This window comes from Mastacembelus armatus, chromosome 1, assembly GCF_900324485.2.
Source record: "Mastacembelus armatus chromosome 1, fMasArm1.2, whole genome shotgun sequence".
NCBI lineage: Eukaryota > Metazoa > Chordata > Actinopteri > Synbranchiformes > Mastacembelidae > Mastacembelus > Mastacembelus armatus.
In genome coordinates, this window is record NC_046633.1 from 6,827,168 (window position 1) to 6,853,683 (window position 26,516).

At 39.6% G+C, this 26,516-nt stretch overlaps 1 protein-coding gene across 2 annotated transcripts in view; it reads right to left on the minus strand.

Moving 5' to 3' along the window:
- hhip (hedgehog interacting protein) overlaps nucleotides 1-25,622 on the minus strand; it is a 35,224-nt gene extending 9,602 nt beyond the window's left edge. Inside the window, exons 1-10 of one of the 2 annotated variants that reach the window (XM_026302394.1) lie at nucleotides 24,813-25,622; nucleotides 20,970-21,162; nucleotides 16,784-16,925; nucleotides 11,309-11,510; nucleotides 5,395-5,546; nucleotides 3,762-3,935; nucleotides 3,507-3,650; nucleotides 3,116-3,234; nucleotides 1,673-1,796; nucleotides 719-864 (exon numbers count right to left, since the gene is read on the minus strand). In XM_026302394.1, the coding sequence (XP_026158179.1) occupies nucleotides 719-864; nucleotides 1,673-1,796; nucleotides 3,116-3,234; nucleotides 3,507-3,650; nucleotides 3,762-3,935; nucleotides 5,395-5,546; nucleotides 11,309-11,510; nucleotides 16,784-16,925; nucleotides 20,970-21,162; nucleotides 24,813-25,082 (1,666 nt within the window). In that variant the 5' untranslated portion in view covers nucleotides 25,083-25,622. Of the gene's footprint in view, nucleotides 1-718; nucleotides 865-1,672; nucleotides 1,797-3,115; nucleotides 3,235-3,506; nucleotides 3,651-3,761; nucleotides 3,936-5,394; nucleotides 5,547-11,308; nucleotides 11,511-16,783; nucleotides 16,926-20,969; nucleotides 21,163-24,234; nucleotides 24,293-24,812 lie in introns of those variants that run through there. The other variant, XM_026302395.1, reaches the window with a different exon arrangement.
- Nucleotides 25,623-26,516: the final 894 nt, after the last annotated feature.

Genomic DNA, 26,516 nt, shown 5'->3' on the forward strand with positions numbered 1-26,516 from the left:
GCTGATCCACATCATGTGTTCATTTTAATCAGAAACACCCGAGCTGAGTTAATAATTTTGTGAGTGTCTGGTGGGGGTCGAACTTGTAAAATCTGTTCTGTATCAGATTAGCCTGCTCACCTCAGCTCACCCCATTGTATTATGATGCGGCAGCTCTACAGGTAAACAGTATCACATCTCTCTGCCCATTGAAAACACAGCCTTCTAAGTCAGATGGCAGTAAAAGGTTCTTTGGAATATCAATACTAAAGCGCCAATAAATCTCATAGGAAGAATGCACAATTTAGTGTGCTTTTGGAGAATGTGCCATAGACGAAATATTAATTTCTAAATGTCACTCCCTGTTGGCTAGATTTTGCAAGTTTCTTAGATTTTCTGTCTCTACCATTTGCCCTGTGTTAGGGTAAAATATTACGTCTTGTTAAATAAGTTGAAAATTTGACACCATGATGTAAATGTATGAACCAAAAATGAAGATATAACAAACTAAGTCATGATTTTCCATAGTTTTGACATCTGTCATTTAAAGTCAACAGGCTGTCAAATGTTCATCTTGTAAAACCTTAGACTAACTTCAGAAAATATGTAGCTGTCACCCACGTGGCTAAGGAAGGCAGAACAAAACAAAGGCAAAAGAAAAAAGACTGAGAATCCAAGAAGAGACAGAAAACAGAATATCTGTATAGCTGTGCAGGTTTCATATCGCCGCCCTACTAACCTAGTTCATCTTCTCCGAAACCCAAGATGTGTCCCACAAGCATAGAACCACAGGAGCCTGCTGAGCCCAGACACAGAGCTTTTTCCTGCCACTGTTCACCACTTGCTGATGTGGACAATGTCGACTTCTGGAGGATCCGCAGGTTACTGAGGCAAGCAAAGCACAGTGTATGTCAATCGCTGCAGCCATTGTTTCAGAAGTATAATGCACTAATTTACAGCTATATTTGGCCAGGTTACAAGTTGAGATCTAGAAACAAGCACAACTTGTCATAACATAGTTCACTGACCCCTCTTATTTTTCCATTCCATGTCCCACAGTGTATTATTCATGACCTTGGCTTGAAGTTTCAAAACAGACATGATGCTGGAGCCTTCACTTAGCCACAACAATATGCCCCCAAATTGTAATGAGGCACAGAATGAACCGACCGCACATTGTTTTAAATGCAGTGCCAGCTCCTGATAGCGTACTTCCCCTGTGCTATTTACTTACACTGTTTACTCAAGCGTCAATGTTTGACATCAGCAAAGTAGGATGAATTACAAACCAAAGAAAAGTGTGAACAGCACAGGGCAAAATGTCTTATTTCCATTTACACTGAATGAGCCGTGCTGTAGTGGTGACAGTAACATAAAACTTGTTTTCCCCAAGCACATGGAACACTGTATTTACTTTGGCACATCCCGATGTGGAGGACACATTTTTCAGTGTGAGAAGAGAAAGAAGAGTCATGTTGATCTCAATGAGAATGATGATGTTTCTGATACCTCATGCATCAAATGAATTTGAACACCAACAGGATGAAGCCACTATATTCTGTTCAAAATAAGTAGGGCCCAGCTTTCTCAGCTCAGTATGCAAGGGATATTAAGATTTCACAACCTACAACAACTTAATGTTCTGTCCACATTATTCATCAGTACTGCTTTAACAGTCAGTTCTTTATCTTACCCATTTTTATCTCCAAACACATAACTGCCATACAGTCTTCTAGACTGGCACCCCCTGTAGATGAAACCTCCTACAGGTGGTGCTCCTCCACTGGACTGCAGGTCATAGATAGAGGGCTCATTTTCTATGGAGTGACAAAGAGGTAACAGTCTTTAGGCACGCCTTATAGTTCATACTGTCCAACTGTTGGTCACCCATACATATAGTCCATGCATCACCCATCAACAGACATAGTTTAACACCATCCCACTGAGATACAACGTATTAATCAAAATATTCATCAATCTCAATTTTTCAGGGATTGTAATCTTATGATTTACTTAAGTTCTTATTATAATTTACATCTATAATAAATATTCTTTGTGTTGGATTCAAAAGGGTAAACCAAGTTGACTTAATTTTGTCAGTACTCCTTTGGATAAAATACTTGCATGGTTCCCTTCAGTGACAATCACTTTAATAAAAAGAATGAGAAAAGAGTGGATCTTGATTTAAATAGGACAGAAAGATTTAAATGGCAGCCAACTTAATAATTCTTTCTCAAAATAGGAAGAGAATGCATGCATTTTTTATTTCATCTTTTAATCTATCTGATATCAAGGCAACATGACATATTTTTTGGATTACAGTTGCCTTGGCAAAGGAAAATATGAATGGAGGTTTGCTGCCTTTAAAAATTTATGATCCAAGACTTGGTGTGCTCATTTCCAACAGTAATCACTTTAGAGTTTGAGTAACTGGCTAAATCAGGCATCGAGCCATATGAGACTTGGTCTGTGACAAGAACCAGCACTATGGAGTGAGAGATCAAGGTTGAATGATCAATTTGGTTAACTAAAGCAACAAGCACTGCAGCAAAGATAAGCAGCCCAATGTAATTTGGAACTAATAGCAGTAATTTGTTTTTTATGTTGAGAAGTAGGCTAAGTATTGTCAAAGCACTGCTGTTGTTGATTATTTTCTCAATGTGAGAAGAACTAGGCTCCTTTCCGCTGTGTTTTCAACAATGGTAAACCATCATCTAGACAGTTATGCTTCCTGACAGCTTTAAATCTTACTTGTGGACACAATCTCACATTCTTTTGGCAGATGTACACTCCACAAGAGGGGGATCCTTTTAAATCACATAATTTTTATATCTAACCTTCACTGTCTGCATTCGACCAAAAAACTTTTTTGAACTTGTTTCAAAAACATTATGTTCTTACAAAATGAAAGGCATTCATACAAACAGATGTCATTTTTAGCAGAATAAATATGAAAGGTTATCCAAGAGGTTAATGGATTTTCATTTCTTTCCCATGATGTAATGCCATCAAACAAAAGTTGTACTTAGATACTTGTACCATGAGCTACAATAATATTGCAAAATAATGAACTCTGTCCAAACTAAAAAAATGAATGTGAACATTTCTGAAAAATCTCTTGGAAATTGTAGCTCACCATAATCTTTGCCCTTGGTAATCTCAAGTATTCGTCCTGCAGATGTGTTTTTGCCACTAGCATCTGTGCAGAGGATAAGAACACTCCCATTGTTCGTCTGAAGCCGATCCACTGCACACCTACAATACAGAATATAGGAGAAACAGCAATGATGTCTTGACAACAACCAAGTACAAGGTGGTTAGTTAGAAAAGGTTTATGAAACTCTTTCCACAAAACAACAGTAATAAAACAGCATAGTACAAGTACTATTTAAGCTACAGATTTTTTGATAGAACAAAAAAAAAAAAAAAATTATAAAAATCAGCAATACTAACACAGTTCTGAAAAGTCAATCATTTTTGCCAAGAAAAACAGTTACATATTATTTCACATCAAATATTCCACTCACCTGCCTGGGTCATGTAATCCATGGGCAAAAATTTCAGGTGGCTGGTTGGTGCTGTTGAAGTATGGGTTGTTCTGTGGTATGGAATAGGGTGACGTACAGCAGTCCGTGTCCACATCTACCCTTAGGACAGACCCTGTAAAGTCGCTGCATTCAAAACACACAAATAAAGGTGAATGCGAATGAAAGTGTACTTCATGATGTTACACACAAAAGCACTTTGACATTCATACACAATCTTCTGAGTTGTTGTCCCACCTGAGTCCATCCATTTCCTCCATGTCATCCAGGGTGATCATGCCATCTCCCAGGATGATGTGCAACAGCCCATCAGGGCTGAAGAGCAGTTGGCCTCCTAAGTGCTTTCTGTGCAACTCTGCCACTTCCATTAACACTCGGACTGTCCTTGTGTCCACCTGGTTTGGGTTTTTCCTGAGTAAAATATAAAACATCATTGTCAAATTAAGGTTGCCATACAACTAAGTGACTAATACTTATAATAAGTGTCTACAACATTTCCATACCTACATTCCATATAGTAGCATAAATATTCAAAGCCATACACTGTAGTATAGTCCTGCTATGTGACCTTAATTTGCCAGCTGGTCTGAATTTATATCTTGAACTGGGTAAAAACTACTGAAGAAATGCAATGTAGTATTCTGAAATATGCAATGTAAGACATGATGTTATAAATGAGGACACAGTCTGATTGTCTCATCTTACTTTAAAAAACAGTTGTGTTATTTGGTAAAATAATTCCAAGGTGTGGATTAGAAACGCTGACATGACATACAAAACAACATTAACTAAGTCAGATGTTTATTGTCTGGAGACATGTCGTCTAGATCTAATTCACTACCTCATTAAGGCAAAGACTGAACTCTGAAGATGTAACACAGGGTTCAGAATGTTGCACAATTTCAAGTGAAAAGTGAGGATTTGGCTTCACAGTAGCAGCAACAAATATTTCATGACATGTTATTTAAGGTAGTACTGCAATTTATAAAAAGCAGCTTGCCAAAGGAAAAAAATAATTCTCCTAAACTACCATCAAATACTTTAACTGTCATTTCTCTATTGAACCCTGAAATTAAGGAATATTACAATGCAGTCACCATGACTGCATGCCAACATAATTAAGATTAGATCATTAAGTCAAACATACAACTGTGATTTTGCAAATTAAAATGCAACACTTAAACGTGAAACATTCGTGAGAAAAAATTGTTTTCTTAATCACAGGCCATTGTGAAGGGAGTGTAAGGTGTTGACATAGCAACAGGCATCATGTTGAATGTTGCACATAAACACCCATCACATTTAGTAAAATGCAAGGAGCTCATTTGATCTACATTCTCAGTCCCCATAAGACAGCAGGTATTGCATCTATAAAATACTCACTGTGCCTTTGAACTTTACAGTGATTAACAAAAATGTATCAAATAACATTCAGAACAGCGAATAATAATAATCCCTCCAGGATTCTGTGATCACAAGGTTTCAGTTTAATCTCTTTTTGTGTTTATTTCTCTTATTGCATTAAAAACCCTCACTTTTGCAAACTGTATCATTTAATTATTCAGTTATTACATGAAAAAAAAAAAAAAAAAAACAGCAAGAAGCAAGAATTTTCTCCAACCTTAATTCCTGCAAATTACAAACATTTTTTTCTTCTTTTTGGGAATACTGATACCTTAAAATAAATTTTGGTTCAATATGTGCACAAATACATATCCAGTCTAATCCAGTCTATAGTAATCCACAAATGTTAAAAAAATATGGTCAGTTTAATGCTGTGCAGACTGAAGCGACCAAGGTTTTGTTGTTTTGTTTCAGACACTGAGAAACCATTATTTAAGGTAGATTTGGCACACACTTCTCCCATTACCTTGAAACGGTGTATTCAACCACACGGAGAATGTGGTCGTGTGGTCCAATAGCCCAGCGCTCCTGGTTGGTGGTGTAGGAGACGTAGAGCTTGCCATTCTTCTTGTAATTGGGGTGGAATGCCAAGCTTAGCAGACCCCTTTCATCTCCACCCTGCAGTCAGATGAGAAAACACAAAAGATTCAGGAGTTAATTACGTCCCACTTCTGGGGTTGGAATCACCCCCCTTGGCCATCTTCATCATCACCAAGACCACTGCAACTCCTACTCACCTATCCCCCTCCCACCCACTTTAATTTTTCTCTAATCCCCTTTTTTTAATTTATCCATCACATTCCCTGTCACTCCCCTGCTATTCTGTCATTCTTTCTTCCTCTGTCCTTGCCTGTTTTGCTTCACACCTCCAACAACCTCCTTGTACACACCATTACCAACTATTATAAAGCATTTGACTCTGGGTAGAGTTGCACCTCCTCTATAACTCCCGCCTTTGCCCCGTCTTCTCTGCAGCTTAGTTATTTGCGCTTGTCCTCAGGGTCGGGGGCCCCTGTGATGCCCAGGCCCTCCTGGTGGCCTCCATTGTGCAGTGATTTGTGTGTGTAATCTTTGGGGGACATCCGTGAATGCTACACTGAGTGGCTGAAAGAATTTATTAGCTCACTCACAGTTCATAGAGGGCCGAGCACTTTAGTCCATGCTTTTTGCTCCTTGTCCCCACACTTTTTCCCAGTTTACACAAAAATCCATGCAAAATTCAACAGTTGGAGGGGTAACAAGGAGAGAGCAGAATAAAAGATGAAAAAAGAAAACCTAAACAAGGAAAGAGCTGCCAACTCCCACTGTCTTGGCAACATGTTTAGAAAACATCTAAATTGCTTGTGTAATATGTAAACCTTTGTCTCACCCCGGAGGCAGCTACATCAGTTGTCACTACCCTGGTGGTCCTCCCATCATAGTTAGCTGTAATAATCAGCTATAGCATTTCATTCCCTAGGCAAGGCAAGCCAGGTCAGCCCTTTTTTATGTTGTACTCTCACTCACTATTTCTTCTTGACAAAAGAATGAACAAAATGCTTAGGTGTGCAGAATGTTTATGAAGTGGCACCTGTGTAATTTTATGCCTTCAAAATGTGTTTTTTTTTAAACTTTCATTAAGAGTGTTAAATTTTAAAAAAAAAAGGAAAAAGAGAGCATCATGCGGAGAAGCTATCTTACTCAAGGCAAACAAACAAGCATCATGTCTCCAACTGACACAGCTGTCAATTTCCAGGTATTCATTCTCAAAATGGTAAAATAAAATGAGTTTAGAAAATTGGCTCTAGATAGCTGTAGTCTATGTCACAGACCAAGAAACTAGTGTGCTGGATGTCCTAATTTTGTTTGGACTGTGCTATGCCAAGCACAGTCAAACACAGCAGAGAAACAGGACACACAAAAGCAAAAGAGATGACTCTTTGTGAAGGAATGTACTTGTAGCACCAATGAGTAACAACAGTGGTCAACATGATAAGCCACAGCAATTCTATCAGTCGTGAAGGAAAGTGAGATGTGCGAGTTGACAAATCTCCTCCCAGAAGGCACAGCTCCTCTGCATAAATTTATGACTACTAAATGTCAGATCACTAAAGTCAAATAAAAGAAAGGAGTTAAGTGGCAGTGGATGCAGCCTACTATACACTTTGGTGTAAGAGCTGTGGTTACTGCACTTTGCATAAGAATATCAAAAAGTTATATCTAGAAAGACCAATTTTCCACATTGCCTTAAAATGCTGGATCTATATGTTGGATGCAGGGATGCAGTGCCCCATTTCCCCAAAATCAACTCACCATAGGGAGTGGGTCAAAGAACAAAATTGCAAAAAGGCCTAGGTCAGGAACCAAAGGGGACCACCAAAATAAAAATAAAAAAAGGTTAAATGGTTTAAATTAGCCACTTTTTCAGGTGAACACCAGAGCCATAAGAAACAACACTGCATCTGAGAGCTTTTCAATGCAAAGCCAATCCATGTAGTCACCTAGATTGGGAAAAAAAGAACAAGTGCCTACCTGAGAATCAGAAATACTGATCATAATAAAACTGATGCCAAACCTGCAGTAGGTACAATATTCTTTGCATAGTTCAACAAGAAATATGCTTTATAATGAAGATCAATTAGAGTATGTACAAACTTAAGGTTTAAAGTATTGTCAGTTATAGTCCTAATTTTCAAGGGTTTTACGTTTACACTGGGGATAGGCTGGACTTTGTTTTAGGAGTTTTGTTCTGCCTTATGTCATACACTAGAGTTTAGGGTTATAAACACCATACCTTCATCTTACAGCTCCAAGACTGTTGATGGGACATCATTTCAAAACAACAGATATGTCCAAAGACTATCAAACTATACATGGCTCTCCTCTGTAAACTTAATACATATTCCCTCCAGTTTTCCCTTGAACATCTTTTTGTTTCATGACTGGCATCATTCTTTTGCTACTGGGTAGGGGGTTCTGATTGAATCTCATGAGGTATTATCTCTTCATTCTTCACAAATCTTCATTTTTCTGCATTCTTCCTTTCCCACCAGTTCTGTTCTCTGGGGCTCTGGATTTGGCACTGTCAAAGCATTAGCGTCATTCCACAGTAAGCTAGGAAAGTGAGGGGCAGGGATGAGTAGCGATTGTTATCTCTCAGCTTATTGTGTATTATATGGAATGCTGGCCCTATCTGAGTAGCAGTGGCAGTGACACACACACACACACACACACACACACACACACACACACACACACACACACACACACACACACACACACACACACACACACACACACACACACACACACACACACACAATGGTAAGACTTCCAAATATGTCAGTGAAGCTGTCTTTGAGTCCTGGTGACACATGTGTTGGCTCATGCATTTTTACCCTGCACCTTTTGATCGTTCTTCAAAGGCTCAGAGGCATTCGTTCACTAAAAGTCATTCCACATCAGTTGGCTGGAGAAAAACAATGCCTATGTCCATCACTCAAACACTACCTGAGCCATGTACACTGACACCTCCCACGTACACAGACAATGCATATGTAGTAGTCTCTGCTTTGAGAAATTAGTGTAAATAAGTATCATACAATCAAGTCACACAGTCAAATCTCCACCACAACTCCTCCACCTGATGATTAATGATCAATCATCATCCATCATCTGCTACATTTAGATAAACACTTCAGGTTTCACTAGCAGGCACTGACTGAGGAAAATAATCAGATCAACATGAGTTTAACCCCATAGCAAAGTTGTAAGGATGCGCAAAGCCACTTATTTTAGTTTGCATTAGAGTAGCACTGAGCAGCTCTGATAGCTGCTGTGAGTGCAGTGGACTGTCAGCTGAGGGATGATGTTCACAGATAGACATAATTTATAAAACTTACTATCACCCATGCTGCTCTCAAGTGTCTCTTCCGAAGCTGTAGAGTGTGAATTACTGTCGTTTTCAAGTTCAAAGTTCAAACCACCCCTACACCACAGTCCCAAAAAAAACTAGAAAGAATATAAGAAAGACTTACATGTACAGTAGTTTGAGAACCTACAATTTATTATGTTCAAGATTTCATTTTAAATTGATATATCTGCCAGTTATGCCTATTAATCTACACTCAGTAACCCATAATTACAAAATGAAAACATATTTTTACAAAAACCATTCAGACCCTTTACTGTGGCACTCTAAATTGTGGTCAGGTGTGGTACAGTATGATTGTTTTAATAATCTTTGAAATGTTTTTACAACTAGCCTGGAAACAGCCAGTGGAAAACAGAATTTACTGGACACAGTTTAGAAAGGCACTATTTGTGGACCCAGAGTTCACATTGCATGAGTAAAGTCGTTTGCAGAGGTAGATGGAGCTGCCGGTAGTACAAGAATGTAAGTACTTACACAACTCTACACAATACTGAGGAAGTAACAGACAATTAGAATTAAAAATTTTTGTAAATATCCTTGATAAAAATGTTTTTGTAAGGGCTTGCATAAACCACACCATCACCACAGGTATCAGTTATCGAAGTGGTATAGATTTATAAAACCAACATTCCTCTTGATATTGGCCTTTTGGTAAGACTCAAGTAAAGTCAGAATCTGCTACATGCATCAATTCTGAACCTTAACCTGGAGCAGAACTCAGTCCAATTAGAAGGTTTGATTCACCTTCATGTTAGATGTGTGTGCTTGGGGGGTTGGTGTAGATTGAATTTCAGGAAAAGAACACCCACAGCGCAGCTAGGAGCCCACAACACCACAGCACAGCATTGTTTCACTGCAGTTCAATTTAATTAGCACTGGGGGATCCATGGAAGGAAGGGGATAGAAGAGGAAATACAGAACATTACAATCAAAGCATGTGCATGGGGCTAATGATAAACCAGTTATCTGCCCTATCTCTTGGGTGCCTGGATTCCTCTCTCTGCAAAGGCAGCTTCATCCTGTTGATGATGCCAGTAAACACCTTAGCCCTCCCCTACTCTTGTCCACCCCATGTGGCTAAGAGCCTGTTCTGGCAGCCAACATCACAGAATAGGACTCTTGGGACCTGCAGGGGATCGAGCCACGTCTAATTGCCATAATGATCACTTTATCCACAACCAGCCTGGATTGAATGATGATAAGAAAGCAGAGCAGAGCAGAGAGAGAATCCCATAGGGGGCAGTTGCATATTCAAGTGCTGTGCTCCGTTTGACTCAATGTAAGCAAAGGGTCTTGTCAGTGGAGGAGCAGGAGGCATGCGTGATAGATAAACTTCCTGTCTGGGAGTGTGCCCCTCAAACATCCCAGCTTCTTCTTGTATGAGCTAAACAACTGCTGAACATTTTTCAAATTCACTAAAATGACTAAGGAGTAGCTGTAAGAATTACAAATAACATTACAGTGCCTTCACAACTCAGTTCATCGTTAGCATTGCAGTTTTTATGTCTTCTATTATAAGTGTCCTCAACAAATAATTTGTTGAAAAATATGTACTCTATGGGACAACTAACTATTTCCAAAAATCTGCATTATTGCAAGATACAAATAAGATATGTCATGCACACCTTTATTTCTCTTTTTTTAATGTAAAGCTGTATTTTACTCACCTGTTTTTTTCAGATGGAGCAAAGAAGTACAAGACATGTTTACCCTAGTATCCTATTGCATTCTTTCTTATAGCACATGATATATGCAGCACACATGTCCTTCTATATTTCAGAAATATAGATGTATCAATCTTGTCAGCTCTACATCCCAGATTCTATATATTACAAAGTCCTGATTATTTTACAGTGGAATGGAGAGGTAGCAATACGTTACACGCATTGTTGAAAAGGTCTCTTAAGTGTTAAAGGGCATACACTGGGTTACAATTTAAAGTTGAGAGACTTTGGTGTTTAACTGTCATTCCAGTCATTGTAAGTGGTATTGAGCTAGTCACTATGTAGAATATTGGGTCAATGTGAGGTTAGACCCCCTAGGAACACACTAGGAACAATATAGCAGTGATTTAGGAAGCTATTAACCCTTGTTGTGACAATCAACAAAAACTTTGCAGTGAGCACAATGCGTGCTGTATGTATACTTGATTAGCAGATAATAGTGTAATGATTAGCTGAAATCACACTTGATGAATGACTGTTTGATGTAATAATATAATTGATTGCATTCCTTACGCTGTACATTTACACAGGCACAAACAGTTGAATAGTAAGGACTAGAATAAAGGATCTAGCACACTACTTCTTTTCTCCAGATACGTATGGAAATATTGCATAATACATCAACCGACTTCTTTTCTTTTCTCTTTCTTGTTTAACTATACCCTCAAATTACATTCATATTATCATATTACCTCTGTAACACCTTCAAAACAGTAACAGTATGAAGGCAGACTTATTCTCACCTTCAGGCAGTTCTGCACCAGCTTGTGGATGTCCAAGAAGGGCTCCTTGATTAGCTCCAGATCATGGTTGAGTATCCTGACAATTCCCTCTCTCTCAAGGACAAAAAGTCGCTGGGATCCATCCCCACAGTGCACCACCCCCACCGGCTGCCTTAGACCACTCAACACCTCTTGGGCACAGTAGCAGTTGTGTTTGTGTTTCCTGGGTGACATGGAAGATTAAAAAAAGGTCAGAGACAGATGATGGTGGTGAATGACCCAGTTACAAAGTATAAGGGAAGCAATAGTGCTTGGAAGGAAGGAATAGTGTTTAGAGGAACACAAAATGGCAACAATGTTTTAACCTAAAATTATTTTTAAGACATTCACAAGGACTTTCCATTGACAGCCATTTGATTAAAAATTGTAATTACACATCTTTGCGCCATTCACTATGCATCACCTTGAACTACTGACAGACTATTGCACACCTTTGTTCTGTATTATTTTCATCCTTTAGCCGTCTTACGAATGGTTTGCCTTTCATTTTCAATGGTTTCGTAACCAGGAAATACTTTTAGATGCACAGCAAAAATCCAGTTTATTATCACATCTAATGTCCACAGTACCATCATTCCTCAAGTGTTATAAATTGTGCTGATTGACTCAGCCCACAGCCAACTGCATCTCTACTTTGAACAGCAAGTACTGGTATTCGACATACCAGACAGTTGCAAACTAAACATTTAAACATCTCCGTTATACGCACAACTCTTTCAGAACCATCCATTTCTATCAATTTTCTTTGAAGCAGATTCAACCTAACATTCATATATACCTTTCACTGTATTTGACCAAGCCTGTGATAAGCCAGAAGCCCTTTACCAACAAATATGGCCAATTGGCTGGAATGGGCACTGATTTTATGGGGGATGAGAAAAGCTGATGTAATTGGCTACAAGCAATACAAGCCCATAAGCAATATACACATCCACTGCTTATATATAGCTAATAACCTTTTGCCCTATCCTATCCTTATGTGCTCCTAGGGTAAGCAACATGCAATCAGTCATGAAAACACAAAAAAGTGCAACAATCACTTCATCTATGCATTGTGCAATGAAAACATGATAATTTGAAGTCTATATATTCCAATTCCAAAAAATAAGTCATAATATTAGCCAATTCTCCTTGACTTAATATTAACAACTTTCTCCCAGCCTCTAACAGAGAGTCCTGCTCGCTGTCATTTAGCTAAATAGAGAGTAGCATGCAGAAGTGACAAATCGGTCCCTGACTCTGACTATTGAAGTTACTTGAGGGAATGATGGTTGTATCATACACCAGGTCACCAGCGCCACCCCTACATGTGTGGACTCTCCCGCTGCTGTGGTCAGCTGATCAACTCCCCCGCACATTCCAAGGATTATCACACTTGATCAGACTTCCATATTTTTACCTCAGTATTTGACTATTCCTTGCTCACGTAGTTTAGCCTAGTGACGTTCCAGTGTCTCCTGCTGTTTTCACACTTTGCTTGCAACTTTTTTTTTTCTTTAAGGATCTGTGTTCTGTCAGTGTTCCAGCAGAGTGCTCCAAGGTGGCTTACATGATTTGTCTTCTGTCCAGTTGAGTGTTACTGTGGGGTGCAGCCAAGGGAAATCAACAAATATCTTGTTGTGCCTCAGCTATGCTCTTCTCCCAGGAGCGCTGGGTGGCTTCAAGCTCCATACACCAACCAAGGAGGCTTCTTTGGAACTATTAGGATTAACACAGGGGTACTAAAGTGTGGTAGATTATAGCATCAAGTTTTGTAATATTGGCTGACTGAAGCAACCCTGCACTGTCAGTCCAGCCAGACTCCCACGTCCTGGAAGTTCCAACAAGATCTAACCAAGGCAGTCCCAGCCTCAGTGACTGAGGGAAACCCATGCAGATCAGCTATTCTTGAGTGACACCTGAAGAAAAACACTGATACCTATGTTGGTATTGCAGGCAGGAGAGCCACTTTGCGAAGCATCGCTCGCTAAAGTCAGGGCTCACCTGCAGTCAGTGGGGGCCTGGTGAGCCAAGCCCTAAAGACCTCCTTACCTCCCCGTCCACTGCAACAAATGGGTTTGGTCCTATCTGGCCAACTGCTGACCCCATTGATGCAGAGTTTATCAGCACCAAACTGGTCCAAAAAGGTAGGTATCCAGACAGAGCCCATTTCAGAACCTGTACTGGTGCATGCACTTGGTGAACATCTCCTGAATCAGATTACTCACCGCACCAAGCCAATCCAACAAGTCTGGCCAGGTAATCATCATGAAGTCCTCAGGTTTCATGTTATTCAATCCCGCACTGAAAACCCTGAATTCAGTCTTTCCATGGCTAAGCTGGCATCATCCACATATTAACTGGTCAACACCACTATCTTGAAGGACCACCACTATCTGTGTATAAAAACTACCTCTCCTGATCTTGAACGAAAGGAAAATTTCCTGGACCTGAGAAAGGTTGTGTTTTTGGACCTCCAGGAAGTGCTCAGCCAGACTCTCTACAATGCAATTTCTCTACATCCCCACCACCGCTACAGCTGCACCATTAACCTTCTCACTTGATCATTACCATCTAAACTTATGTTCCCTCTCCACTCATGAACAGGGAGCCATAGACAAATACATTGGCAAGTCTTTGGCAGCAGGTAGTATCTTCCCCTTGTCACCTCATGTCTGATCTATTTTTTTTTTTCTTTGTTGAGAAAAAAGGACAAGTCCCTGTGTAATTTTAGTTAAAAGTTATCCCCCTTTCCTCCTCCCTTTAGCTTTTAAACATCTGCAAGGAGCCATAATCTTTATCAAATTGGACCAAAGCAATTGGTATCATCTAGTCTGAATTAAGGTGGGAAATGAGTAGAAGACAGCTTTTAACAACACATACACTACATGCTCAAATAGTTCTCTAATACCTTCTAGAAAACAAACTATTCATCAAAGCTGGTTTTCATAGATTCCACATGAAAATCAGTAATCAGTTTCTTTCTTTGGGTTTATCATCCAAAAGAGGAGGGCAAAGATGGATCCCATAAAGGTTGGAGTGGACAGATCCAGATTCCTGGAAGCAGTCACAGAGGTTTGCAGACTTTGCCAACTTTTACTGAATTTCAACCAGGGCGACAGGACCATGGTAACACTTGTGCACAGGATAACCTCTGCACATATCCCCTACAGCTGGTCAGTCCATGGTAGATGTGAACAAATTAGACGTAGAAATAGGAGCAGTCCTCCAAGGACAAGGAACTACTTTCTTCTCCCTCCCTAAAGTTGTCCTGAGTGGAATGAATGGAATTATGACATCTTAATGCATGTTGGTAGTTATGATGGCCTTGGAGAAGGGACAGCATTGGTTAAATGGGACAGAAGAGCTGTACACATCACAGGAAAAAAATAAAATAAAATAAATCACTGTAATCATAAATACATCCAAACGGATCCTATAATCTTGCCAATTTCATTTTACAGCTATTTTAATTAATTCTTAATTTTATTTCACTTCATTTTAATTTGTCTCTCTTGTTAACTCTTGTTCCTGCTGCCTTGGACCAAACAAAGCAGCAGGAACAAGAGTTCCACACCAGCAAAGACCTGGAACCTCCAGATAACATCCTACCTGCTTCCTGTTTGGCCAGACCAACCACATGGGATATCAAAAGGACAATCCAGAATGCCCTAGAGGACCAGCTAAGCCCCAGCCAATGTCTTGAGTATGTCTGAGGGCTCATGGTCTCATGTCCTGCAGTGGACACTCTTCTCAGATCACTTGTTATCCGGTGGCCAACTATACCAACATACCCATTCAACAATGTTTCTTGTATCCTTCAGTGTTGTCAGATGTTCAGGAATTTGTTGCAGCCTCCCAAGAGTGGCACAACATGTCCCAGCAGGTTTGTTATGACCCCTCCAAATCCATCATTTATCCTGGTCCTTCTTGTCGATAGACTTTGTTATTGGTCTTTACCCATTAGAAGGCAATTACTGGTATTAGTAGACAAGTACTTCAAGATGGTCTACTGTATTTCACTCCCAAAGTTGCAAGATACCAAGAAAACAGAAGAAAGAAAGAAAACTTTGCCTCCCGATGGATTTTGGTGTCAAATTGTGGAATTGGTTCTTCCAAGTTTTGAAAGGAATTTCAACTATTACGCATACCAGTGAGTCTATTGTCTGTCTATTGTTTTTCATCCACAGACAAATGGACTGATGAGCCAAGTGCTGGACACAACTATGTAGTGATTGAGCTTGCAGGAACCCTCATCTTGGTCCAAACACCAAATACATGCTGAATATGCTCACAACTCTTTAACCACCTCTGCCACTGGGCTCCTTCCGTTCCAAGGTGCCTATTGATATCAGCCTTCTCTTCTCCCTACCCAAAGAGAGAGGTCAATGTACCATCTGCCCAGGATGCGATCTTGGTTGGCCTGAGGGGCGGCCAAGAGTGTGCTTCTTAGGACCTCCCAGTGTTATTGTTGGACTGCCAACAAATGACACACTCTAGCCCTTGTGTACACCGCAGGAATCAGGGCTGTTTATCAACACAGGACCTGCCTCTGAGTGGTGTCAAGAAAACTGGTTCCCAGGTTCGTTGGACCCTTTTCCATCTCCAAGTAATTTACCCACTGGTAGTGTGACTACAACTTCCAAGACCCCTCCGTATCCATCCTACATTTCATGTCTCCAGAGTCCATGTTTCCTTGCCTTGTTGGCAATCTTTGTTTTGTTTTTGAACCCTGATTCCTGTCTGCCCCTGTTATACAGATTATCTGTGGATTTTGGAACTGTGCTTTTGGCTTTTGGATTACTATATTACGATCTTTGGATTATGGGCCATGAACTCTGCCAGCTCGTTTCCCCCCGGACAGCCCACTCGGTAACGTACCCTGTTTCTGTATTCTGGTGTTTTCTGGATTGTGTCCTGGATCCTTTCCCCGACCATGATTACAGGTTGCTGCTATTCAGGTGCACATGCTGCTTGGCCTTCTTGCCTCAGGGAAAACAGAGATGAAAGGCAACCCCCCCTCCACCCAACGGACAAAAGGGCAAAGCTCTCTGTGATATACAGACCTTTGCAGTGAGGGAGGCAAACAGAATGACGCAGGATAAGCATTTTCATTATGTGAGCAAAGCTGAGCAAAAGCAGTGTGGACAGAATTTAGGATTAGAGGAGAAATGACATAGCATTTCTGTCTGAAAGTATGGACCATGTCAAAATGGACCACAATGGAGAATCCAGAACATGTGACAGAGGCTATGTTTGTTTCTATAGACACACAGAAATCACGACTGAATGTCTTGAATCTGAACACGTAAGAACTAATGAAACCCGAAGAATTTCCTTGGCTGAAACACGTTTAAAAACTAGTCAAAACATACTTAAATTAATAATATGCATATCTTATATAGTGTAACCCAATTCTCAAATGAAATAAACCATGATTAAAGTCAGATTACAAACCTGATATCTTCTATTTTTTCATCTCCCAAGTAGTTGGAATCTTGCCTTTGTGGTTGCTTTCGCTGAAAATCTGGAAAGCATAGACTGGCATCTCTCCTCCCATAGTACTGGCAGAACTCATCCACATCAGCTTGGAACAGTTCTAGCAAACACAACAAATAGAGACATAGAGAGAGGGTCTTACACTTACTGTAGCTACTGCATGATTACATGACTTGAAATGTTAGGCTCATGTGGCAGGCAAATCTGAGAATATCCACTGAATATTCTCCTAGACTGTTTCTCTTTAGTACTAAAACATACTGGTTCACAGGTCATTTGATATCACCCCCTTTTTCTTGAGAAGGATGTTATATCTAGAAAAAAAGACCTTCAACCAAATACAAGACCCACATGCAGTAAATGGAAGACTGGAAGACTTGAAAAACAAAGCAAGGGGACCATTTCTATATCATTGCTAAAACTATTAAATTACATTTAAACTCTGATCAAAGGTGTTTAACTTTCACTGCAACTAACATCTCTCTAGCAGTGCCCTTAATGAAATTTATATTTGAAAGAAGAATAAATGGTACAAAATGATTACAGAGTCTTTCCTCTAAGTTCTGCAAGATACAGAAATGCATAAAATTATGTATATAGAAGAGCTCAAAACTTAAAAATTGAATTGTATATTGGTTCACTTCAATTAACCTGCAGAGGAAAACTTAACAAATACAACCTTATCTACACTAGACAATGAAAAATTTTAGACCATCTGAATTCAAGTGATCCCAAATGCTACCATCACAAAGGCATTTACAATAGTCAGATATAACTTATTGAACTGTTCTAGAGGCTCTGTTTTGCTCCCAAATCCAAATTATCAATGACAAAACTAGACTCTATTGTATATCAGACGAAGGGAACCAAATGAAAAACATGGACACAGAAAGAATGACAAACTCTGATGAATATTTGAATAATATGAAATGATGGTGGAAAAGTTTTTCATCACATTAAGTCATAACCTCAGAACCGTACAAGGCTATTTCCAGGACAACATTTAAATTATAAAGGAATACCTTTCATTCTTGTTGCACACAAAAGCTGAGGCGTACATGTACATTTGAATTCATTATTTGTATAGTACCAAACCACAATACAATCATCTCAAGGCACTTTACAAAAAAAAATAAAATAAAATAAAATACATGCCAGCGAGCTTACCTTTGTGTCACACATTTAACTATTTTGCATTACTCAGCAACACATGGACACAGCATTTAAAATGAAATAATCAACCTATTAAATTTGGCATTTAATTCAAAATAAACAAAGATGTTTCCAGGGTAATAGGTATTTTTGCTTGCATTGCCAAAAAAAAAAAAAAAACAAAACATAATGCTTGCAATTGCTAATTGACTGCATTCTACTATTTTAACACGCAAATTAAAAGTACAACCACCATTACATCATTCAATATGTCCATTTAACCTGCTGTTACCAAAAATGGTTCACTGCCAAAGCAAAAACTGATCTGTGTATACAAAATAGTCACACACAGCTACACCTCCAGCCAGCACAGTCACAACATAATTCCTAGCAAAGAGCTAAGTGCGCAGTGGGCCCTTTGCGACCTAAAAACAATCTTGCCAATATTGTTTCTTTTAGTCAATCCCTCGGAGGACAGAGGAGAGCAAAGCAGTGAAAAAAACACAAACAGGACTCTCCCTGTCCCTCCTTTCATCTCTGTCTCTTGCCACACACCGACCACAAGAGCTCACCGCACCAAATACTGGAGGTGATAGGATATCCCCTCAAACATCTAAACACAACATGAAGATCAAACACACATATAAACACATATACAGCTTGTGCTATACCACCCACTCACTTGTGTGTGCAGTTATCTTAACCATGCTGGTTGGCGACCTTGGTTGCAGGGTGGGAGGATGAGTGAAGAGGGAAGAAAGATTTAAGAGAAGAGGAGTACAGGGAAGGTGGGAGGCCTTGGCAGAAGTGAGAATCAAGGCAGTAAATATCATTATGGAGAAATAGTGGCTGAGTACACAGCGTAATTAAGGGCCAGTAGAAAGATTCATGGGAGCAGGACAATAGTTATGAATGCTACTGTTTAATTTTAAAACCCTTGTCCAGATTTTAATCAGAAAAGCTGAGGACTTGTCATACTGTACAGATCATGAGCCAGATCCACAAATGAAAAAAAAATATATATATTTTTAAATGCCAACAGAATAATTTCTGTTTATAATACATGTATGTCTATGGGAGAGATTTCTCTCTGCAATAAATCTTGTATTTAGTAGAGTATGTTAAGCTAATTGTTAGGTATTGTAAACCCATAATCTTTAACAAAAAAGAAAAAATGTCACGAGGACAGTGAAGAATGGGCGAGAGAGTGGTGAAGAGGCAGAGAATTACAGAGAGACAGAACTCTGTCCATATTCCTGGCTTCCCAGCGCTAAAGTTATACTTCCATCTGGTTATCTTCCAAGGCAACCTGGGTGGCCCACCCAAAGTACTTGACATCTTGATGCACTTCAGCAGTTTTACATACACACAACCTTTGTAGAAAAATAAATGTGTCATTCGTCACCACATATGCTGATCTGTGGAGGGCTGAGGGGGGTCAGCGGAGAGGAGCAGTGGGAGGGGGGATTCTTCTCTATATTCCTCTCTTGAGCTTTTTTGGTTAGATTCCCTGAGCCCATATGTCTGTCAGCTTCTGAGAAAATACTGTAATTTCCGACAAGTTCAAGTGTTTTACATGATATGCCAGCAGGCCATTAGATGCAGACAAGGATGGACTCAGGTGGAATGTGTGTGTTTGATATTTAACTTGAGCTGTAGTATACCATGTGGGTGGGTTGCAGACAAGTGTGTTTGAAACTCTTCTGTGTTTGCAGATCTCAGCAGATCTAATCAGTTTTGTGGCGACAGAGATTGGAAGAAGACTTGGCGGGAGGAGAAAAGACAGTCAAAAAGTGTTTGATCATGTTTGGTATGCACTCTGAAGGCACAGATACCTGTGATCTTGCATCCCTTCAAAAGAAATTCTTTGGAAGGACAAATGCTTTCAGAGGGAAGAAGGGTTCCTGTCATTTCAACAGTACTGTGTCCACAAGGAAAAGCTCTGCATCAATACGTTTGCCTTGGTTCATTAGATTTTGCCGAATGATAGTAGAGCTCAGAGTCAGAGATAACAGAGGCCAGCAAGCACGATTTCATTTCTGTTTATATTAATGTGACGGCAGAGCATTAGACACAGGTGACAGCCTATGCTGACAGCTTATGCCTGAGAAATGCAATGCAATGGGCAGTCATGCCTACACCGCAGCTAGGGTGCTTATGCATCCTGAATAAAGAATCAACCCCGTAAGTTGAGTCTGGTGAGCAGCATCCAGGAACAGATCATAAAATAGTTCATTCTGCTCCAGTCAGGTTTTCTGGTACATTGGTCAGGCTGGGACAGCAGAAATTTGTTTTCATATTCACCTTTGCAAATCTAATATTTTCCATTCACATGTCAACAAATGCCCAAAATCTGCGTGTTACTTCAACAGATTCCCATTTTTTTCAAACTTATGCTGCTTAAAATAAACATGCATGATCTGAAAAAACCTAAAAAGACAAGAGAACAAAATGTTCTGCACCTGGTGCCATAAACACATCTAGACTGACTACTGTGTCATAAAAGAACAAATATTGCTCTGCTATTTACTAGACCAAATGTGCTAGATCAGTCTGTAGGTTAATCAGAAAACTGTGTTGTCTCTGTATAGGTAGTAATTATACTGATGCATTGAAGTGTAAGAGTAAAGCAAGGAGTGAGGCAGCAAATGGATGAGACAAGCTAAGTAACATATGGAGGTGAGGTCAGATCTGGATAAATAAAATTTCACAGACAAGACTACTGACACTTCTTGCATAAGTCCAAATATCTGCCATTTCTGTGTGTGCAGGGTGAGTCTGAATGAGAAATAAGGTCTGGTGTAAATATTTATCTATCACAATCAGGCATGTTAGTTTCATGTCAAATTACAGGACTGAACTGAGCAAGTAAAATGTATGCCCACTTTAGCAACATCTATTCATGTGTGTATATTTACTTTCATATCACCAGGTAACCACACAGGCTGTAATTCAAGTCACTATCATGGTCATTATTATCTGTTTAATGTACCTGGAATGTGCCCCCTGCAGGTGTAGTAGAACTCGCGGCAAAAGTCCTGGCAGAGCCGTGGCAGGTCTGGCTCCCTGTGTGGCATCTTATCCATGTCCAAGGAGTGGAACAACACCTGGGCATTGGGGGAGCAGTGAGCACACTTGATCTCCTCCAGGAGGTGTCCACATTCTGTGTTGTTGGTGGAGAAAATCTGGAGACCACACACAAGAACCAATGTCTGATTAAAATGGCAGGCTGTTAACTTTTATACAGGCAAGCAGACATGTATTGTAGGTTGGAATTAGCTGGGGATTTGTATATTAACATCATAAACATTACATTATGAAGCAGGTAAGGCTTAGACTATAGGGTATATTTTCGAGTCTTCTTAATTATAAATTCCTGAAAATTTAGGACGCAGATTTACAGAAGCCAAATTTGTCATAATTAGACATGCAAATATCAGCCCATGTAATGTGTAAAAACTGTTTTAGTTAAATGTTTGGATTGTTGATTGAAACAAAGATACCTTAGCATTTCCCATTCAAATAACAACTGTATGTTAACAACACCATGTTCCCATTTGACACGTGCAAAATGAAATAACAAGTTTGAAGCAGCACTAGATGTTATAAAACTAGTTCTTCTACCCCAAGACCTCACTTCACCTGCAATATCATACAATACATAGCAATGTTAAAATAGCAGCTGTTTAAAGTGTACATTATTTAGAGATTTGAAACGCACTTGAGTTTGGACAGTTATTGTTGGGGTTGGTCTTGTGCTGCTCACACAGCAACTTTCTGTTGCTCATAGCATTAGATTGTAGCAAGCAGCATAATGAGGCAGACAGCCATATGCACAGTGTGAAAGTCTACAGCATTTTTATCACACTCTGCACAAATGCACCATCATTCACACTGCACAACCACACCTCATTTCTGCTAATGGTGTTGCCTCTTTCCACGTTTTTACAATTTCATGTACACAAGCTGAATTATTTCAAAATCCTGTTGCAACTAAATCACCAATACTGCACATTACATCAAAATATAATATCTATTGTATGCGATTCTATATTCCTTTATACAGATTTGTTCAACAGTGAAGTAGGCACACCCTCAATAAACAAAAAAATCGTATCCTCATTCATTGGATGCTTAACCAAGTTCGCAAACAGTTAAAGTCAAATTACAATTCCCATGTCTGACAGGTCTCAGGGCATGAAATGAATGAAGCCAAATAAGAGCCTCAAATCCTGATTTGGGCTCATTACGCTAAAGTACACAAAGAGTGAATCCAAAAGAAATTAGCAGGGTTATTTACATAACAAATTAGCTGTAATAAAACACAATGTAATCTGTTTTAGGTCAAGAGTGGTGCTGCTTGGGCAGCCATACAGGCAGCCTGGTAGTGCTTTGCTCTGTGTGAGGTCCATGTGTAAACACCAATTTAGAGATAGACAGGCACATCATTCCCACTCTGGTATCAACAAATTATCAGTCTGTCGAAGTCAATTACACCAGCAGACCCAAGGCCAACATATGGACAACTTGCACTTTGCTTTGATTGCAGAACAAACTGCAACTGAGGAGAAACCTTTCTGTTTAGAAGTTGTACAGTGCTTTGTTTACACAACAGGTGGCAGAACCTTTGCCAGAACCCTGAGAGTCAATTCTTCCTAATGAAAAATATACTGACATACTAACATTAATCTAGTATATAAAGGACTAATTTACGCATAAACTACTAATTGATGTGTCGGAATTGATGTGTAGTTAATTACTATATACAAATGCCATTTATTTTCTACATTTTATCTAATTGTTGACATTTTCCTCAAAAAGGGACCTCCAGGCTGGCTATGACCATGTATGCATGGTGTGTTCCACTGTCTCTGTGCCCTCTAAACTCATGCCATGTTGTGTTGTGGGCATGCCTGCCCTCCTGCTCTAAATTACCCATTGATTCTGTGTGCCATGGGCTGGCACAAGGTCGATGTAGAGTAGCATTTGTGTGCTCTCAGCCATGCCCTGTGTCCATATGTTGCTCGGATGGGCTCCAATGTTGCCATCATCCAAACTAGAACAAGTGGACCTTTGTTTGTTGTCTTTTGCTGAATCTCAGTATGTTCCTCAGAAGCTGGGAGAAAATCGCAAGAGGCTCAGTGGTGAGGACACACTGAAGCAAGTCAGGACCTGAGCCACAATAAAAAAAAAAAACATGGAGTAGGCTCTAATGGCATATGAAAATAAATGTTTCACTAATTTATTCCCAGGCTATTTTAAATGTGACCATTTAGATGTCACTAGTTCTAAAGCTGGTTTCACACCAAGCTGCAATACATAGTTTCATGTGGGAGAACAGCTCTAACAGGATTACTTTTTGCATACAGGCTTTTGTTAGTGAAGTTGTCAGAACAAGCATATTAATCCACCATGCACGTGAAAAAAAACATCACTTCTCTTTAAATTGCAAGAAATCTGTGATGCTCTGCAATCCCAGAGAGAATGGCAGAGAGGAGGAGAGCACGGATATAGGCAACACTAAGCTTTAACAAAACACTTGTCCTCGGGGAATAGGTGTAAGTTGGTTGGCAGGGGGATATAGTGAAGGATACACACCCTCTCAAAGGCATTAACGTTGACACTTGGACAGGGCTGATGACTGGGGGAGAATGATGTTCTCCAGCTTCTCCCATTAGCGAAACCAACAAACACAATGGTGTTGTTGTTATTCTTTTGCCATAATCAGAAAGGGCTCCGTGTGTGGGCAGTGTAGTGGGGAGGAGGAGAAGTCGAGTTCGTCCTATTCAGTTTCCCCCCTCTTATTTGCATGACTTGAGCAAATTAAATGATGCAATATGGCTTTTTGTCGCAGCACAAAGTGAGATACCACCCAGCCACTGAATGATTCGAGGAGTGGTTTACATGAGAATGATCCGGTGAGGATCCAACGGAACAAGATTGGCGCATACAGTCGCCTTTTCTGCTTTTCCCCCACGTAAACTGAGCAGCTTAAATTTAAACCCCTAGCCTGACTTTATGGTACCACTTTAGTCGATTCCATAACAGTAGATAGTGTTGGCTAGGTTAAAAACAACATTTGGTTGAACTTTTCTGCTAATGCAGTAAGGTTAGCTAAACAAAAAGACCTTACGTAGCCTACTTAGTTAGCTTAATCCGTAAAACCACTAAGAATAGATCATTAAACACGAAGACACGGAAACTGTTCGCATCTGCGTTATAAAACCTCGACGTTTAGTGTCCAACCGAAGTCCTACCTTTTCGGGTAAAACAGTTTAGCTAGAACCAGTTTTTCTCCTGACAGTTGTAGCCGAGTGTAGCGAGAAGTAACGTAAATTGGCCAGTGATTACCATGGTAACGCTGAAGCGCATTGGGCACGCGGGGTTACAGTTGCAGCAAAAAACGAGACGAAAATTTAACCGAGAAACCTCGAAATTCACTTATTTTCTAACAGCAAACACAACAAGGATCCCGTAAACAACGGGTGGCTAATATTGCAAAGATATTACTGCCATAGCATGACTAAAAACACAACGATAAATCCACATTAGAGACAGAAAGTAGCCAATACTTCATCACAAATATGGATCCTGCCGTAATTAAAAACATAATACGGTAAGACCACCTACCACAGAGCACCTTAGACACGCATGTGACTGAAATAATGTTAAAATAAAAGTCTTTCAGAGACAACATAGCCCAGGGCAATTTCCCCTGACCATCCCCAATTCGAGCATGACAAAACACAAAGGCTGTAAATGCGTCTCTTTAATGCGTTTTAGCAGTGAAATCCCATTCCCTTAAATGCAACGTTGTGGGTGGACATTAACCTACCCTGGCATCCCTGCGGTGCAGGATCTGATAGGCGGCTCTCCTGGTGGGACAGCAGGACACACGGGGATACAACCGGTGGCAAACTTCTCCGCTGCTGCTGCCGTCAAGCAACACTTTTCGATCCCTTTTCTTCAGCCGCTTGGGCAAGCTTCCGTCGTAACATCGTCTCCTCCTGGGGCTAATTTCTCCCCTCTCGTCGAATTTTGCGTCTCCACATTCCCACACGTTGACTGCGATGGCCAGGACGAGCACAAATTGTAAATGCTTCATAGTTTACAAAAATAAAATAAAATTTAAAAAGAAATTAAAAAAAAAAAAACAAGATCTGCCCACTTTTTAAAAATGATTCGGTTAACCTGCAATGCAATATATATATAGATAGGCAGATAGATATAAGTATATATATATTAATTTTATTATTTTATTTAACTTATTTAATTTTTTTTGGGCTATATAAGTAGCAGAAGCAAATTTCTACAAGCAAATTATAATTATGCGTTAGACAGAGCAGGTGTCCTAAATTTGATTCACTGCCACAAAAGAAATGTGTGTTAAAATAAATTATGGTTGGTTCTTTATATATAAAGCAACTCAAAAATAAAATAAAATAAAATAAAAGCAAAGTAATAACACAATTTATCCTGATGAACACAAAAAGTCAAAACATCGTGAAATGCAAACGAGCCGGGGTGTTCCTTTCAGATGTAATTCCTTTTGAGTACAGCACGGCGGTTTGTGCATGCACGGGCTCAAAAAACATATAAGAAAATAAAAGTTGTCTCTCACTAAAGTCCTCAGAGCGCTCACATGTTTTCCCCTGCTCTTTCCTCCTTCTTTTTAACCAGCGCGCGAGAAGAGGAGCGAGCACGGTGACGTATGATTTTTGCGGGAGCGCGCATTTGGCCACAAGTCGCGTCCACGTCGAGGTAAGCGGTTACCTGGCAGAGCGGAGGACGGAGTGTGGGGGTGGTGGGAGTGTCATTGCTCGGCTATGTTGACAAAAACACAAAGAATAAGAATATTAATCATGGTATCAAATACTCCTCAGCATTATACGTATGATGCAAACAAAATATAATGACTTGTGAAAAAAAACGACTATACTACTTACTTTCTCCTGAATTCCCTGTCTAATCTAATAGACTACTATATGATAACGTTATTTTTCTCATTTGTTTCTGCAGACAAACATCCTCCATAGTTATTTGTCATGTAAGCACAATTCTGCTTATATATCTTCCATTAAAATGAAAATGATGTGTGGAGTTAATAAAGATGTTACATATACAATATATGGTCTACTTATAAAATATTGTGTGTTGTTATTGATTTCAGTATAGGAAGTTAAAATACAGCCCCACCACCATGCACAGCATTTAAATGCATCTTACATCTCTGAATATAATGCAGTACTTTTACATCACTCTATTTGCGCTTTAACCTAAGAAAGCTTCTGAGTACATATTTCATTACTATCAAGCTATATATTAGGGTCACTTTAATGAGCATATATCAGAGAAATATGTTACCTCAACATGGCTCTATGCATTTGTCTCTGCTCCTGAATAACTGGCATTTTTGGAAACACTAACATTATGAAAATGGGGACTATTATGTTATATCACTAACTGTGTCATGGATGTTTGACTTGTTTCTAAATATGGTCTAAAGGGTTTATTCTGGTAGCCGCACAATGAAGAATTA